The sequence below is a fragment of the Bactrocera latifrons genome, unplaced genomic scaffold (genome assembly GCF_001853355.1).
Source record: "Bactrocera latifrons isolate USDA-ARS-PBARC rearing strain unplaced genomic scaffold, ASM185335v1 scaffold_267, whole genome shotgun sequence".
In the NCBI taxonomy this organism is placed as follows: domain Eukaryota; kingdom Metazoa; phylum Arthropoda; class Insecta; order Diptera; family Tephritidae; genus Bactrocera; species Bactrocera latifrons.
Window position 1 is genome coordinate 349,198 of NW_017536263.1, and position 17,779 is coordinate 366,976.

A 17,779-nucleotide genomic window follows, 5' to 3' on the forward strand; every position below is an offset into this window, starting at 1 on the left:
GAGTCCTCAAGTAGTCTCGGTTTCTAGTTTGTCACTAGCCGGCCACTTTATTGTTTTAATGTAGGTCATAATGATTGAATTCGTTAGAAATATGGCACTGAAATGCTATATACATGAGTATTAAATTAAAATGTCTGCCAAAGTGGTGATATCTCCAAAGATGTGCTAAAAATAATATGTTCCAATTGGGAATTAAGGCGCTTATCTAATTTAGACCATAGCCATAAATGTTCATTGGTATATACATATGTATGTATGTAGGTAATGTTTCATTTATGTTTGTCGCTTACATTTATGAGTAYAAATATAAAAATTTGACTAGCAGTCACCTTAGAATCCAAATTATCTACTAAGTGGACAAATTTGAACTATTCATTAAGCAGCCACTAACTGGAGTAAAAGTTAAGTGTTAATGATAGATTAAGAAAACTCGTATGAACTTGCAGCTAAAAATTACATACATTTCCAGTTATGGACGATACTATCTTCTGTCAAAATTGATAAAATTGAAACGGAACGAAAAATCAATAAAAATTCGTTTCCTTGCACTAGTGAGCTACTAAGATGAATTTAAGTGCGGAAAGATAAAAATACAGTGAGAGTGCATACTGAATGCAGGGTGAACTGAAGAGTACACAACAACAGAGAATTCTCTCAGCACAACCGAACTGCATCGAAACTAGGAGTGTGCAATGTGTGGAAATTCGCCGCAAAATTGACCGCCAGCAATGTTGGTCCGGTTTTGGAAGTAAAGTAATTGAGCGCCGCACACTGGCGGTGGTAGAATACCATATTCGACACGCTGCTTATACCATTCATCCCGCTCGCACTTAGGTCATAATAGTGTAWATGTCATCATCATCATCTCTCTGTGGGCGCATTGAGAGCATATCGCTCCATGCTATCGGCTGTAGGTTGTCGACCGAGTATAATTTGACAGTTGCTGCGCCAAGGAGCAAACGCATACGTAGCGTGTACTTGAATTGACTATGGACTCTCATGTATATGCCGACACTCGTTGGAGCACTCGTCGTGACTTGGTTAGCTAGCTACGAAAAAGAGTGAGCGTGAAACATTGCGCTATTTGCCATACGAGAGCCGTGCCTACTACTAGTAGACATTGAACTTTAGTACAACAAGGTGGTTAATATTTGGAGCGGCTAACAAAATGTTTTGTGTATTTGCAAGAAGAAATTGAAATTAGTAAAACTGAAAAGCACAGTCACAGTCATAGTCCCAATCGCAGTCACAGCCACAGCTTGGGCGCATATACTATACAACGGGCAGCGGTAGTAGCTACTACTACCACATACACACTCGCACTAGCCAAGCCAAGGCATTAGCATTCAATTAAAACAAAGAAGTTAGTGGTCGCAGCTGCAGCTACACAAAAAGTCTGAATGTGTGTAAAGTTTTAAATTGTGAAAAGGTGATTATAAAATAAGAAAAAAATATAAAAAACGAAATTTAATAGTTGTAGCACACAAAAAATATTATTTAAAGAAGTGTAAAGTTTGCAAAATATTTATAAGCAAAAGTGAAAAAGTGAAGTGTAGTCTGAAAAATACATACGCACATACATATAACTTATAATGTCACAATATGTATATAGTAAGTATACGCATATGTACAAACAAAATTGTTATTATTAATGAAAAAAGCGCACAGTGCGCCAATAAGTCCAACAAATGAAAAATTATGTGTTCAAACAGAAAGCGAGTATTCGATTTTTCCACCGAAAATTGTGTAAAATTTTGTATACCCTCAAAAGAARAACCCCCTGCGTGAGTGACGTGAACTGAAACCCGTACTAGTGTCGTGTCGCCCCTTTCACCGCTCAGTTGTGCTCTCACGACACCGCTCCCTAAAGTGGTGCATGTGAAACTTCGCTACGCCAATATGTGCATATGTATGATTGTAGATTTGTAAGTAAGTATACACGTATGTATATGTGTGATTGCGGGAATACATTTTTCAACTTCAACTCGGAAGCACATCACCAGATCGAGCGACATTCTGCATTACACTGGATGATGGGCGCTTAACTATGTACAAATCTACGTGTCTGCATATGTTTGTGTACATACATATGCGCAAAAGTAATTCCTCACCTTTCGGACGTCTGTCGTGAACATAGAAGTATCTGGCGCTCCGCCAGACTACACTGCAGCAATCAACGCAGTAAGAAACAAATCGAACCAACCCAAAAGGAATCGAACGGAATCAAAAGCCCAACTGGAACAGTTGGCAATGAAACGTAACTTGTGTGTGAGAGTTGGAAAAAATGTTGAAAACTTGAAGTTTATCATAAGAAAATTAATATTCCAACAAAGCGGCTAAAACGCTATGTAGATGTGTAAGTGTGTGTGTGCCCGCATGCATGAAGCATTCATAGATAGGAGTCACAGTTGCAAGTTGGAGCGGCACAGCGGCATATATTTCCAAATAATCATATCTTAAAATTATATCTAAACCCAATTACTTAGTTTCTCACAAAGGCAATGAAGTCTCGTGCACAAGAAAAAAAAGGATGAAAACAAGCACTGAATAAGCGCTCTCTTTGATGTTAAAACTCTGCATTTCCATGATTCCATGGCATTTGTTTGTCAAGAGCGAGTATTCAAGAGAGCGCATACTCTGACTTTACGGAATGTCACGAGCGGTCACGACAGGATAATATAAAAAAAAAATAGCGATATTGAATGGCGCAGCAAAAGAACAGATCGAACTGAAACTGGTTCAGCCTGCTTGTAGTGCTGAAGCTGGTTGATAGCTACAGCTGCTATTTGTGCTCTTACAGCTCTGCACCGCTTTTGGGCATTGTGGCCTTGCTCTGAAGGCGAGCTTTTACGGGAGGTCCTTCGCTACTGAATCTGCGAGAGAGTATCGTATAGTCGTCTATTCGCCGCGTAGCTGTGGAAAAACACACCTTTCACTTATGTACAAACACTACTTTGCCGCTTTTAGAACGATAATAATCATAACTACAATCAGATTATGCTGATGACGGTAACGTATATCATAATTGCGATTATGTTGCTGAACACTGTCCTGTGCATACATACAAACATATGTATGTACACATATATACATATGTATGTTCGCGCATATGCTTAGGCATTAATTGTTTATAATTGGCCGCAATGTAAAAAAAAAGCCAAAACGTGGACCTAAAAGTGTAAATATGTATGTGTGCCATACAATAATTTACTAAAGTTTTCTTATGAAAAAGCAGACTAAAGAAGGTGTAATTGTGCATAGATAAACCTTGACATCTACGTTGAAATAGAAACACAGAAATTGCAATCGTGTAACAGTGTCTTATAATATATTAGCAGTTTTTCAGGAAAATGTATGCATGCCAAATATATATTTAAATATATTTGCAAAATTTTTCATATTTTCGGCTCTTATCCACAACACTTGAATATAAGTTATTATCTAAAAATGAATTACCAGTACTTGCTTCTCTTTTTTTTAAACTTTCTCTCAACTAAATTTTTTTAAATTTCTGGGTTCAAATAAGTTCARAGTTCTCTTATTCCTGGAATTGAATACTTTCTGCGATAATATATTTCTTTAGCATATCCTGCTTACTCATTTCCTTTTTAAAATAATGCTACAAGTTTTCAATTACCATTTTATAGTTCTGTATAAAGGTTATAGTAATAATTTTAATTGTCAATGGGCTTTTTGACCTTCTTAATTTTCAGTCCGATCAAATTCTCTTCTTGATTGGCGTAGTCACCGCTTACGCGATTATAGCTGAGTTAACAACCGCGCGCCAGTCGTTTCTTCTTTTCGCTACGTGGCGCTAATTAGATATTCCAAGTGAAGCCAGGTTCTTCTCCACTTGATCCTTCCAACGGAGCGGGCAGGTAGAGCGTCGAATACTTTCAGAGCTGGAGTGTTTTCGTCCATCCGGACAACATGACCTAGCCAGCGTAGCCGCTGTCTTTTAATTCGCTGAACTATTTCTCTCGAAAACTCGCAACGTCCACTCATCCGTTGTTGACATCGTCCAAGCCTCTGCACCATATAGCAGGACGGGAATTGTGAGTGTTGCGTTTTCATTGGGGTGGTTTTTTTACGTGGCGGGTCCCAAACCCAGCGCACAACCCTATGCAGGGAATGTTTCGCCTTCTCACTTTAGCTCGCCTTCAAACCGATATTCTTAGGCTACCCAGAGGATACTTGGTCAAGGACCGGAAGTCGTGAGCTGCATGAGTCATATGTAAAAGAATCGTTTCTGGCCTCTCCCAAGTGAATGGCGATCAGAGAACTTTCCTTACTTGCGTGAACTTCTACACATGACTTCATCCTCCAATCAAATTAGAAAAGAAACATGTATGACAAAAGTTACATAAATGTAAAAGTTGAAAGCCAATAATAATATATTTTTTCTAAAACGAAATGGACGAAAATTAATTTAAATTTATAATTTTTACTTAAGGCCTAATGTTTCTAGACGTTTCCACATCCCGAGATAGTGTACTTAGCGTGGTTTTTACAACTTCAACTTCAATACCAATAGGTATATTTAAAATTTTATGACCCACATTTTTTGTTCAAAGCAATTTTTGATTAAACTTACCATTTCGTTGAGATTTGCCTAAAACATATTTTGACCTTTGATTTCAGGTATTTTTTTTCTTTTATCAGTACAATGAGGAGTTTTAGTACGTAGCACGTTTTGATCATATTCACTTATTTGCAGCACGTTGTAAATTTATGTAACCTTTGTTTTGATCGGTTTATTTGGTTTACAGTATAATTATTTGAGAATAAAACTATAATTGAAAAATTATATAAATATTGATTTTTTCATAAAATCTTAGACGAAATGTTTTGAATTAATGAATAATTTTTTTGATCAGTTTATGCTTACTAGCAAATGTTTGCCAAAGCTTTTCGTTGCTTCACTTATTTGAGGCGTTTATAAAACTTTCAGCAGTGTACCAAGGACTAAATCACCAGTAGAAGCTTTTTCATATCTGAATTTTCTCTTGCCGAGGCATGATTACTATTCGAAAATGGTTTTATTTTCTTTAACAAACTTTCGTAATAAATGTAAAAATGGTACCTCAGCGAAGTTTCGCAAAAGGAATTTGAGCCATTCTAGAGCTACAAATTTATTCACCTACTTAAATAGGGCCTATTAAGTGGTCCCATTAAAAATTTCAATTGTCAAAATCGACCTGTTGACGAAACCAAGATGAAAAGTAATGGTTCCGTAAAATTTGTATGGAGGAAATGTTGTAGTTGCATAGTCCTATAAAAATTACAGTTTATCGAGCATAATCACAATTGCCCAAAAATTATTTATCGACCATCTAAAAGTAAGTAATTTCAGTAACAATGTTTTCACTGCAAATGAACACAAAGTAGAGGCATGATTTCGTTACAATCTATTTAAAAATTAAAAAACAACTTTCATGGTTTTCGAAATAACGAAGGCAAGTAAGAAGATTATTTAAGTATACTTGCACAAGTAAATGTGTACATAATACACACACAAAGCTACATATTTGTGGACATACTATAACTGAAATTTCTAGTGCTTTCTCAAAGAGCAAATGATTTTCGAAATTAGGGCATTGATTAAAGTTATTTTAATCCCCGCGTAAATGAAATAAATTCCTTACTTAATAAAGTATATTTTCTATAATTCTCTTGTCTGTTTGTTCGTCATATAGAGATATCTAAAGAGACCCGCTATTCGTGCAAGAACTAAAAATGCCTTGTTCGCGTAGCTGCCCTCCCAAATGCATATTTATGGCATATCTTCTACCTTTYGACAGGCAGAATGCATGAAAAATAAAATGGTTTAGTGGCAGTAGGCGCACTATGCCAGGCTACTATTTAGTGCACTGCAAGATGTCTGCATAAATTAAAAAATTTATCAACCCTCCGCTCCTTCGAAGTTATGTGCCCACACACACGCGCGCATAAACGCACACGTAGATTGTATGTATATACATATATTTATAATGTGGAGATATGGAGATAAAAGTCCACCTTTAAATGGAGTCACATATAATAAATACATATTCAGATAGAAGATATCTATGCATAAATATAGAGACCATGTCAGGTGTGTTAAGGCGCCCTGAGGCGTCTTCTGTTCTACCAACGTTGCCTCTACAGAAAAAAAAAAAAATAAAACGAAACTTAAATTACTCGTATAATTTTGTAAGTTATTTTTTTAATATAAATTTATACATACTATACCTCATCCAGTGCCAGTGACACGGTAGTCTTATTTACATAAAGTTGTGGTCTTAAGCCTGTTTGGCATTCGTGTGTGTGTGTGTGCGTGTGTTCTTATAGTTCGTATACCACAGTCGTAATATCATTTATAGCGTAGTCGCCTCAACTTGCTTGGTTCTTGTTCCTCTCAGCATGCAACAATGCAGACGGATGAACATACTTTTACACCTACAGAGTAAAACTCGTTAATATGTATGCATTTTCACCACTTTGTATTAGGGTGGTCGAGGAATAATTTTTATAATATAATTTACGGTTAACAAATCATGAATTTTTTGATAAAAATTATGAATTTTATTAATACTTTATTAGTTTTTGTTTGTTATATGAGAGTACCTTCTAAGCATTATTGGATATACAGTAGCTATTAAAGGAATAAAAACAGAAATAATTATTTTTACTATATAATATTTATTGTTAAAATCAAGAAAGTTTTTTGTAGAAGTAAACGTATTTTAATTTAGTAAAAACAACTTGTGAGAAATTACTTGAAGCTTATACTTCCTTAGAGAATCCTCTAAGCTCTATTATTCGTTGGAATTTTAGTTTTAGAAAAGTTAAGTTTTTTTTGAATTTCTCAGTAATCACTTACCATAATTAATAATCAAGTAAGCCTTATTTGGAATTTTTAAGGCAAATATTACTTTTTTGAGGGCTAACTTCGCAAACGGGAAAGTTAAGTTTTTACTTATGATTCAATCTCTCCAAAAATATTGTCCAATACCTAGTCGAGTGTTGTACAGGATTATTTGTAAATTTTTAAATACTATTTTTAAAAAATTGGTCATAACGAATTTAACATTACACATTTTAATATCTAAGCTCAAAAAATTTGTTCAAAAAAAATTAATTGAATTCAATCATTTTAGTATTTTTTAATGAAAAATGAAGTAATTAATTCTTACTTCTCGAAAAATTCATTTGTATTTTTCGATATTTATTTTTATTTTTTTTAAGATACAATAAAGCATTTTTGAAATTTCAACAAAAGCAATTTCGCCCAATTTAATCGACCTCCCTAATATATAATAATATTTATATAGGTATGCATTTGAATGTGTCATTTTTGAATATAAAAACAATAAATAACGGATAATGACACATCATAGTTGCTTGGACGAAGTTCTAACACACTCTCACGCAACGTAAAAGAAATAACTTCAAAATTTGAGAAGAATTTAGTTAATAAGTCTAAAAAACCGCATACATATGTATGTATAGTATATGATATGCATATGAAAGGAATAATGCTATAGTGTGCTAGATATAATATAATTTATGTAATGGAGTTGCACGTGAGGTGGTTGAATTCTTGTAGAAAGATTCAAGTCGAGAGAAGCTTTCTCAGAATTTTATGCAAGTGATCGTCTTCTTCAGCTCATGGACAAATACTGTGGAAAGTATGATATTGCAGGTTGATTTAATGCACATATTTAAGCAAGCATATACATATATATACTTTTTTTAATACAACTCCATTACTTCAAGTTTTTGTTTCCTCGCCCCGAAAGTTAAAAAGTCGTCATACTATAGGTGGACTTTATTTAACTTGCCATAAAACTCAGCCTACAAAGTATGTAGCAGTGATAAGGAATCCCTAGAGCGAGAATTAGAGTTGAAATTAGTGAGAAGAGATAATTTCTTCCCGTCAAATAATTTAATTTATATTTGCGTGAATAAATGCTTTCTTAAATTTATAGGCAATTTATTTTTTCGACTTCTAGAGTTAAGAGAATAAAAATAAGAATTAAATCATAACATAAATCTTTCGAAAATATGAAAGAGCATATTCTCTGTAGTCAATTATTGTAGCGCAATAAAATTAATGTTGATCGTTTGTCTTTATTATATCATTTATATAAAATTATTTTTAAAATAGGCGGAATAATCAGTATATAATTAATAATAAATTTACCCTATACACCTACACATGCATGTGGGGCGCACAAGCGCAGCCGCATTTCTTCCATACATAATTTATTCGAAGAGATTAGAAATGGAGCAAATATAGAAAGCTTTGACTTATCATTTTATTAATGTATGTCTTATATTCTTAATATATAGCTAAATTATGAGTTAAAATTGAATTTATGTATGCATAAATGTATGTATATGTATGTACAAATCACCGCTAGGGCTGATTAGTGTTTTAGAGTGGGTGTTAGTGTTGCCCTAGCTCAGCAGTTTGCTAGTTCTAGGCGAAGTTTTTCACTGGTCGTGCTGGCAATCGTTTACAAGTCTTCAAAGCATCAACACAGTCAGTTTGGATATTGAAAAAAGTTTTTTAAATATTTATTTTGTGTAATTGTGATTTCGATAAGGTAACGTAAACTTGTTTTTTTTTTTGTATTTTGGAAACATATTAAAAATATTGATTCTAGTTTGCTACCAAAATCTATATGATTGCAGTTATACAGCCAGATGGTGTTATTATACATATTGTATATACCTAGCAAATTATTAATAATGATAATATAATGGAATAGTTAAATTGGTAATCTAGATTTTTTATTGATTTCGTAAATCCACATTTTCACAAATTCTTATCCGTTGAAATAAATTATACGTAATTGGAGTGTAGTCAGGTCCTTCACTACCTGGTCTTTCCAACGGAGTGAAAGTCTTTCTCTACCACTGCTCCCCCGACGGTACTGCGTCGAATACTTTCAGAGCTGGATTGTTTTCATCCATTCGGACGAAATGACCTAGCCAGCGCACCCGCTGTCTCTTAATTCGCTGAACTACGTTAGTGTCGTCGCATAACTCGTACACCTCACCGTTCCATCGAATGCGCTATTGTCAATTCGCAAAAGGCCATAAAAGAACTTTTCTCTCAAAAACTCATCAGATATTCTCATCGTCTATGCCTCTGCACCATATAGCAGGACAGTAATACTAAGTGACTCTTAGAGTTTAGTTTTTGTTCGGTTAGAGAGGACTTTACTTCCCAATTGTCTACTTAGTCCGAATTATTACCTGATGGCAAGTTTTCTTCTGCGTTTCTAGGTTGAAATTGTTATTGGCTTAATACTGGTTCCAAGATAGACGAAAGTATCTAGAATTTCGAATTTATGACTGCCAATTGTGACGTGGGAGCCAACTGGTTCACTACTCGACCTATTTGCTTCGCTTCCTCAACCAGTCTGGAGAAAGCAGAACTAATGGCGCGGATGTTGAGGCCAATGATATCAATATCATCGGTGTACGCCAGCAGCTGTACACTCTCATAGAAGATTGTATCTGCTCGATTAAGCTCTGCAGCTCCATCTTGTGGCCTAACACACTGATATGATCCATTCATATTATATATACATATATTTTAAAATCGACCGTGATTTTGCAAAAAAGCTGTCCTTCAGGACCTTCTGTAAGACTAAAGGAATATCTGTGCAAATATTGCAAACCCTATAAAATATATATATAAATAATCAGCGTAAAGACTTTTAATGAAAACTTTTTTATTTTATGAGATATGTTCACGAAATTCGGCATAAGTTTTCCTAAGCCAAGGAAGCAATCTCCARAGGAATGTTCAGATCGGATCACTATAGCTGAAATATCGTAACAAAATGTTAAACTTTTTCATTTGAGGAGATACATATGTATCTTCTAGGAATTTGTAACGAGTTATTGTCTAAGAAAATGATGCAATTTTCGGAAAAATTGCTCAGATTCAATTGCTATAGCATATAGCTACCATACAAATTGGCTGATTCTTGCAAGGAATCTTTTATATTTGTTTAGTGTATTATAGCCAAATTCAAAATTTTCAAAGCCTGGCATTTTTTTTAAGTTTAAATTTGTTTAGCAATCGAGGTGCACCGTATAGACTGAGATCACTGCAATAATCGAGAACTTATTTTTTTTAATAAGTTAGGAAATGGCTAAGTTAGAAAATAATTTTTTTCCTGTGTGTCCTTTAAATCTCTTTAAAAAGCGGTTACAATTTGTAAGGTTTAGTTGAATATCTAATCTGAAATATTTTCATATAATCTCTTATTATAAGCATTATGAAGTGAATATTCAAAACATTCTGAACTAGTAATTACTCTTGGAAAATGTAAGACGTGATTTGATTGAAGTATATGATTAGAAAGTGAGAATTCCAAATTCGTCTAGTCATTCATAGGTTATTCGATTTTTCAGCTTTGAAAACATTCTTAAGTAGCAGTATAAGATGTTGTAACAAATTGAAAGGAAATGTAATTTGCGCAATATAAATTTTGTTAATTGAATGGTTAAGTATTTTTTAATAGGTTAAGACGATTACAAGGGTAATAAGGTGAAAAGTACTGTACTGGAATTTATACCGGTTTTATTTATAACAACATAAGGCGGAAATCCAAGATAAGATAGAAACAATAAGATTATAGCATCTCACTAAAGAATTGTGCGGGAGCGGTTAAAGCCACTTTTACGGCCCAATTAAAACATATTGCCGCTCAGGGGAGGAAAATACTTAGCGCATTTCTTTGCATAATGTCTAAATTAGTCCCTTGGGGTAGAAACATGTGTGGGAGGACATAGGTATTTAATATGCATCCTTATAAATTACAACGCGTAAGCAGACATACATATGTATGTGTGTATAAAGAACACGGCACTGAGTACTTGTGGATATATCACTCCTTTTAATTGCATTTCCGGATACAAACATATTTTTATTAGCGGTAATTAAAATGTTATAAAAAGGAATATATACATATGTAAAGCAAAGATACAATATCCGTACTGCAGCAGACGACTTTTTTAACGGAATGCAATTACACACACACATAAGAGCTTGTAATTTAATTACACCTACATATGTGTGAACATAAAAAACATATTACTCTATAAGATTTCTCATTAGCCTTATTTCACGTTGCATTTCTTTTTTCCCATTGCAGTTCGGGACGGCGGAAGGCAGACGTAGAAGAAGCAGCAGTAGTGGCAGCAACAGTTCAGCACCAACAACAACTATTCCAATGAGGGCGACAATAAAGTACTCACCGCCTAGCTCGAATTCGAATCAAAATGTTCCTCATGCAGAATGCACAACAACAAAAACAAAGACAAAGATAAAAGCAACAGAAACTACATTGGGATGCGTGGATGTGGTAGACAGTGATCAGGAGGACGACAACAACTGCAACAACGGCAGCAGCAGCAACAGTAAAAACTGTAGCTGCAACGATCCCATTGCAATCGACATGGGCCGGAGACAGCGGTGTAGGCACAATTATAGCCACGGTGACAGTGAAACGCAAGTTGTCACAAGGGGCGACAGCATGAGTGCGAATCTGAGAAGCAATTGCTGTCAACGTGAACATAAAAATTATCGCAAACATGTGATGTCCCAACTGCCAAGCCGCAAGAGGGACGACGACAACGATGACGACGATAACCACATGATGAGGCCAGCGTCTGTCACAGAAGTACGAGAACGTCGCCAGTCGCAATATGCACGCGACTTTACGGTAAATTTAGCGACGCAAGTCAAGACATCCAGAAGATTGAAGAGAATAGGTGACGATTTTGCAACAGCACCACAAACACAATTAGCAAATGAGTCAGAACTCGGATTAACGTTGGAATCAGCATTTGACCGGGGCATAATGAGCGCCACACTAAATGCAGTTGAAAGCTCAGACTCTGTGCTTAGCGATTCGGATGATATTAAATCTGGCTCACAGGAAAGACTATCACCCACGGCGATATCGTCAACATTACCCAAATCACACACGAAGTCTAGCACAGTAAAGACACCAACAAAACCCATTTGCCTAGCGGGTAATTTTAGTTTAAGTAACAAAAGACAATTAGTTATGCCAATTGAGGAAGAGAATAGATTAGGAAATGTATTTGCTGGTGCGCAGCTACGCAATGAGCTGCCGTTGGAACGACGCCCAAGCACTGATTGGTATAATTTCTCAGCGCTTCAAGCGCAAACACAATGGCGTCATAGAATATTTTCACGACCCACTTCGAACTCGCTGACAGTGGGCATTGAGCGGGCTTTTGCTTTTCTCGCCTCTGTAATCGATGCAAGAAGAAATCAATTGAGGCACGGGATCGCCTACAAACAAGTTGTGCTTCGCAGTCTTGCAGCCTCAGCATCAGGAAATTCGCAAACAACGACAACAACATTTGACTGCAGGTGCTTTAAGGAAAATAGTGATATTTGTATGGTTGCTGATCAAACGGATGCGGATGCGGAGGTGGATGTTGATGCTGTTCAGGCAGAAACAGTAGATAAAAGAGAAATGTGCGTATTAGCAGGACATAGTGATAGACGAGTGGCAAGCCCAGAACATCGGCATCCAGCACAACGATTCAATTTCTTTTCCTCGTCTTCACTGCTGATGCGAACAAATATTTGCTCTTTGGCATTAACGGGTGTGCCGCCTTGGCCGACTAATCTTATGCTTTTATCACTATTTATGCTGAGTTTAACTGCGCCGGCCAGTTGCTGGACAGGACGATCAGATGGTCAGTGTATATTATATGACTTGGTTTTTTCTTTTTGAAATAATAGTTAAAAAAAATAGTTATAAAAACAGAAAACACTTTCTAATATAATTATTTTCTAGAGCTTGTTACTAAAAATTCATAATAATTAATTAGATAATTAAAAAGTTTTTTAAATATTTTCTAGTAGAGCCATGCACCCCAATATTGTTATACTCTTGCAACCAGTTGCTAGAGAGTATTATAGTTTTATTCACCTAACGGTTGTACGTATCACCTAAAACTAAGCTAGATAGATATAGGGTTATATACATATATATAAAATAAATGATCAGGATGACGAGAAAAGTTGACATCCGGTTGACCGTTTGCCTGTCCGTCCGTCTGTGTAAGTTGTAACTTGAGTAAAAATTGAGATATCTCGATGCAACTATGGTATGTGGGTTCCTCAATGCAAAAAAATCGTCCCTAACCGAAAACATATAAGGTGCCATATCTAAGCACTAAATTAAGACATAAAGCTGTAATTTGGTACAGAGAATCAAGGGGGACCTGTGGGGGAAAATTTGTAMATTTTTGAAAAAGTGGGAGTGGGYCCGCCATCTAACCWGTTTAATGCAGATATCTTCTAAACCACTTAAGCTTTAATAACCAAATTTGCTGAGTATAAATCTTATAAAAACTTATATCGACAGTGTGAAAATGGATAACCCCGCTGACACCCCATATAACGGTACTGTTAAAAACTACTGAAACCGTGATAAAACAAATACTAAGTAAGCCAGAGACATTAAATTTTACCACCAAGATGACATGAGAAAGCTTTATGGGAGCCCTTGTGAAAATCGGACGATGGCAAGATCTCATATCTCGGCACCCGAAAAACCGATTTCGACAAAATTTAGTACTTAATATTCTTCTCACATTCTTATGTTACATTGTGAAAATTGACGAAATCGGACACCAACCACGCCTATTTCTCATGGAACACTATTTTAAATTCCACTTGATTCGTTCAGTTTCCAGTACACAAATCAAGAAGCAACCAATATACGGGATGAAACTTTGCACGAATAATGTCTTTAGTGTGCGTCAGCTTGTGATCAAAAATTATTTAAATCCAATAAAAACTGTTCGAGTCCCTAGGTACCGAATATTTAGACCCCGGTACCTATAGCTTGAGTTATAGATGTGTATAAGAGACGTGCGTCAGCTTGTGATCAAAAATTATTTAAATCCAATAAAAACTGTTCGAGTCCCTAGGTAATTAAAAATAAGAGAGCGTGTTTTACTAATAACGGTGTATCTTTATGCCTAAAGTAGATAAATGTGAGCGAAAACTTGGCCTAGCCAATATATAACTAATATCAGGATTTTCGGACATCCGTCTGACTTTACTCTATTGATTGGTTTTACATCTCAAAGTATTTCCCTGGCTTTGATTCTTGCAAGTTGTAAGAGTATAAAATATTCGGTTACACCCGAACTTAGCCCTTTCTTACTTGTTATAAAAAATTGTTTTATGTATCTTTTGGTAAATTTTATATATTTTATCGCTTTACGGAAAAAATTTGGTCATAAAACTATATATTGTCTTCTATGCTAAATATTTATGTATGGCCAATGTAAATTTTTCAACCATTTTAATTTTTGTCGCTATGACACTTGTCTGTTTTAGGAATTTATTAGTCTATATTATTTTTGGTTTAATATCAGTACACATTAGTTGTGTGTGATATATGTACTTGTATATGTATATATATATATATATATACTATATTTCAATATTTAATTTTTATTTTTTGAATTTATACAATTATACAATACAATTATGGTGAATGCCGAATCTAACTTGTTATTAAGCTATATTGCAGAATTTGTTTGCATCATTGCTTTAAAAGTATTTTATTGTCACATCTCGTTGAAGAGAGTCTCGCCTTTTGTGCCTCATGGCGAATACCCGGAAAGTGGCACATACTATATTTAGTGTTCACAGCAGTGTCGACTGTGCCTCCGATATAGGGTAAGTGTGCTGAGCACACAGCGGTCAAGTCACCCCTAAGTGCATACTACGGTCTACATAAAAGTTAACTCAAACGTATATGTATGTATGCAACATATTTGAGGCGTTTACAAAACGTATGTAAAATGTAATAAAAAATTACACTGAAGTGCAGGCATTTCTTTCCTGTCTCGGAGTATCTATTAGTCGAAGTGGGTACTCCAGTTGTCGTGCATATACTKGTAGATATCTAGATATGTATTTGTATGTTTGAATAAGTTCGGCTGTGCATTTCAGCAGCGCTCGGTGCACCGTGCATATAAATATGTTGTCAATGCCTTCAACGGTTGACGGTAAGGGAGACGCTCAGTAGGTAATTGTTACTTTTTTATATTCTTTAAACGCGTCTGAACTCTCTGATATGGTTGCATTTTCATAAGCATTTACGCTTTGTTGCGTCGTAGGTTTCGTTTTGTCCACGGTTGACACTACATAACGCTTTCGTTTTCYTTAACTTTCCATTTCTTTTCACACACTCGTGCCCAGGGTGGTTGCATGCCACTAATCCGAACAATTTACAGAAATTAAAAAGCCACAAATCTTTTGTACGAAATGAAGGCTTAATTATGCATTGTTGTTAGATATATTATATATGTCGCTCCTTACATGTGTATTTATCTACTTGTGTGTTGAATACTAATGTGATTATCGGGTATATACAATATGTAAAATTATAAATGCATGTTCATTATGATTGCATAATTTTCGACAAAATTTCCGTTGTTCTGGCTTGGCACATATGCATTTACGACATATAGGGTGCCATGTATAATATTGTAAATATTTTTTATGAGTTTATAATTAAATAGAATATTTCTATTGAAGACTGGAGTTGAAAATCGAAAATTTGTTGTCGAATTCAAGCCATAGGCTGCAATTTAAAGATTTTTTTTTTAATAAAAAGCGCTATTTTATTAAGTTCGGAATTTCCACACTTTCTCTATTGAGGTTATTGGTTATTTATAAGAAACATTTTCATAACAGTCTGTCGTAATTAAGGTATAATGTCTACCGAGTGGTGAAAGTTGTTATTGCAATACTTCAAACCTCGATCTTTTGAATTGGACCCTCAAAAATTTTTTTGAATATAAATCTTGATTAGATCTTGGAAACGTTTATCTAGTTTTCCATACACTTTCGTAGAAAAGTACATAAATCCTCGTCTCGTTACCTGTAATGTTTGGTGTGATAAATGCAGGCTTCTCAACTAATACGTTGTTAAGGGTTTAGTTTGTTTCTTTTACTCGAAACCAAACGATTCGGGTCTATTGGTACGAGTTCATCATTGACACGCTTTATATCACAAATATGATATGTTGTGATCCTCTGCTTTCTTTCTGATGTAATTTTCAAGCATTGTTTCTTCAGCTGTTTCGACGTTATCGTCATTAACAGGTATGCAAGTTTTCGATAACTTCATAACTTTGGTTCGCGTTAAAGTAAAGTCTGCAAAATTTTTAACGACTGGGTAAATTTTTTATCAGATTCTAAGTAAATCACGTAGCAAAAAAACATATTTTTTAGAAGAAAATTCTTTCAACTTTCCTTAATGCTTATAAAAATTAATAGATCTATAAAAGCAGGGAAGACGCAAATATTTTATTAAAATCACGATATTTTATTATATATTAGGGGATCCGGYCACGCGTTACTGTGGTATACATTTTATATTCATATAATAAACTATTCAATATAGTGAAAATTTTATGTACGAATAAAGGCGAAAACGTTTTGTCGGTATAAGAATCCAAGGGATTGTACTTGAGGATTAATTKTGAATATATTCATACAAATAAATTTCATTGAAAAAAATTATAGAGTTGTCCGCTTAATAGATTTTAATAAACATTAACAATGTGCTTGGTTAATGGAGATGTCCGCTTAATAAAGCGTCCACTTAATGGGGCTTTCACTGTATTTTTTAATTTTGAATTGTTTTTACTATCCTATCTTCGTTGGTTCGAACTGAACACAGTGTGCTAAATTTTACTAAAATCGGTTCAGTAGTTTAGGAGTCCATCGCGGACAAACAACGTGACACGTGATTTTTATATATAATATAAAGATATACATAATTTAGGGTTGTTACCCACCGAAATAGGATGTGTTCTGTTACTTCATCGCTTAGGAGATCATCACAAAAATGAAAACTCACCGCCTTTTAACTCAGAGGATTGATTTTTGCTTTAATGGTAATCGTATGGTTTTTTTTTATCTTTTTTGTCTGTTATTCCAGCAAGACCGTGAATCAAATATATTGAAGAGTAATGCGTATTATATTGTAATAAATGTAAACGTTATAAGGCATAGTGAAGATTAGAGATAAACTATCTATTACTAATCTCGTAATTTCCTGTTTTTCAGATCGTCAAATGTACATAGGTTTATAAAAAATATCATTTTGCGTTTTAGAATAAAGGAAAATTCCAACTTCACATTTAAAAAAATACTTGTTAAGAATGCAGAGAGGTTAGAATAGAATCCCCTGTATAGTATTTGTATAAAAAATTAATCTGTCTGATCTTTATGAACTGTCAATATTTTAGTGATTTTATTATCGTCGAGCCAGTTTGTGATTTATCGGTTTTTGTTTCTTAATTGACAGTGGTCAGAATATTGCCTGTATATTTATAAAAAATATTGTTTCGCGTTCTAGAATAACGGAAAATTCCAATCCTAATTTAAATAAAACTTCCGATAATGCATATTGATTACTGTTTTTAACATATACGTAAGTTTTTACTAAATATTATTTTATATTTTCATTGGCAGTTCCAACAAATTGCACTTTTCCCGCACGTTGGGAAGGTTCATGGTTCCTATCTTGCTATCAACAGTCTATTCATATAAAGGGTTCACAATTCAGTTATCGTGGTAAATGTGCGGCTTCGGATGGTAACAAATATTTGATTGTTGACGAGTAAGTTGAAATGTTCTCTTCACTTTTCAAACATGTTTCTAAATACATATATAGTATTTAATATTATAATTTATAAT

At 34.6% G+C, this 17,779-nt stretch overlaps 1 protein-coding gene across 5 annotated transcripts in view; it reads left to right on the forward strand.

Annotated features, from left to right (window-relative positions):
* The first annotated feature begins 1,049 nt into the window (after positions 1-1,049).
* The window catches only part of LOC108969832, a 36,344-nt gene continuing 19,614 nt past the window's right edge, over positions 1,050-17,779 (forward strand). For 4 of the 5 annotated variants that reach the window (XR_001993430.1, XM_018934798.1, XM_018934799.1 and 1 more), the window contains exons 1-3: positions 1,572-1,611; positions 11,160-12,741; positions 17,555-17,702. Coding sequence is in view for 4 of the 5 variants with exons in the window: in XM_018934798.1 (XP_018790343.1) it covers positions 1,603-1,611; positions 11,160-12,741; positions 17,555-17,702 (1,739 nt within the window). In the remaining variant the exon portion in view is untranslated. Of the gene's footprint in view, positions 1,430-1,571; positions 1,612-11,159; positions 12,742-17,554; positions 17,703-17,779 lie in introns of those variants that run through there. The other variant, XM_018934800.1, reaches the window with a different exon arrangement.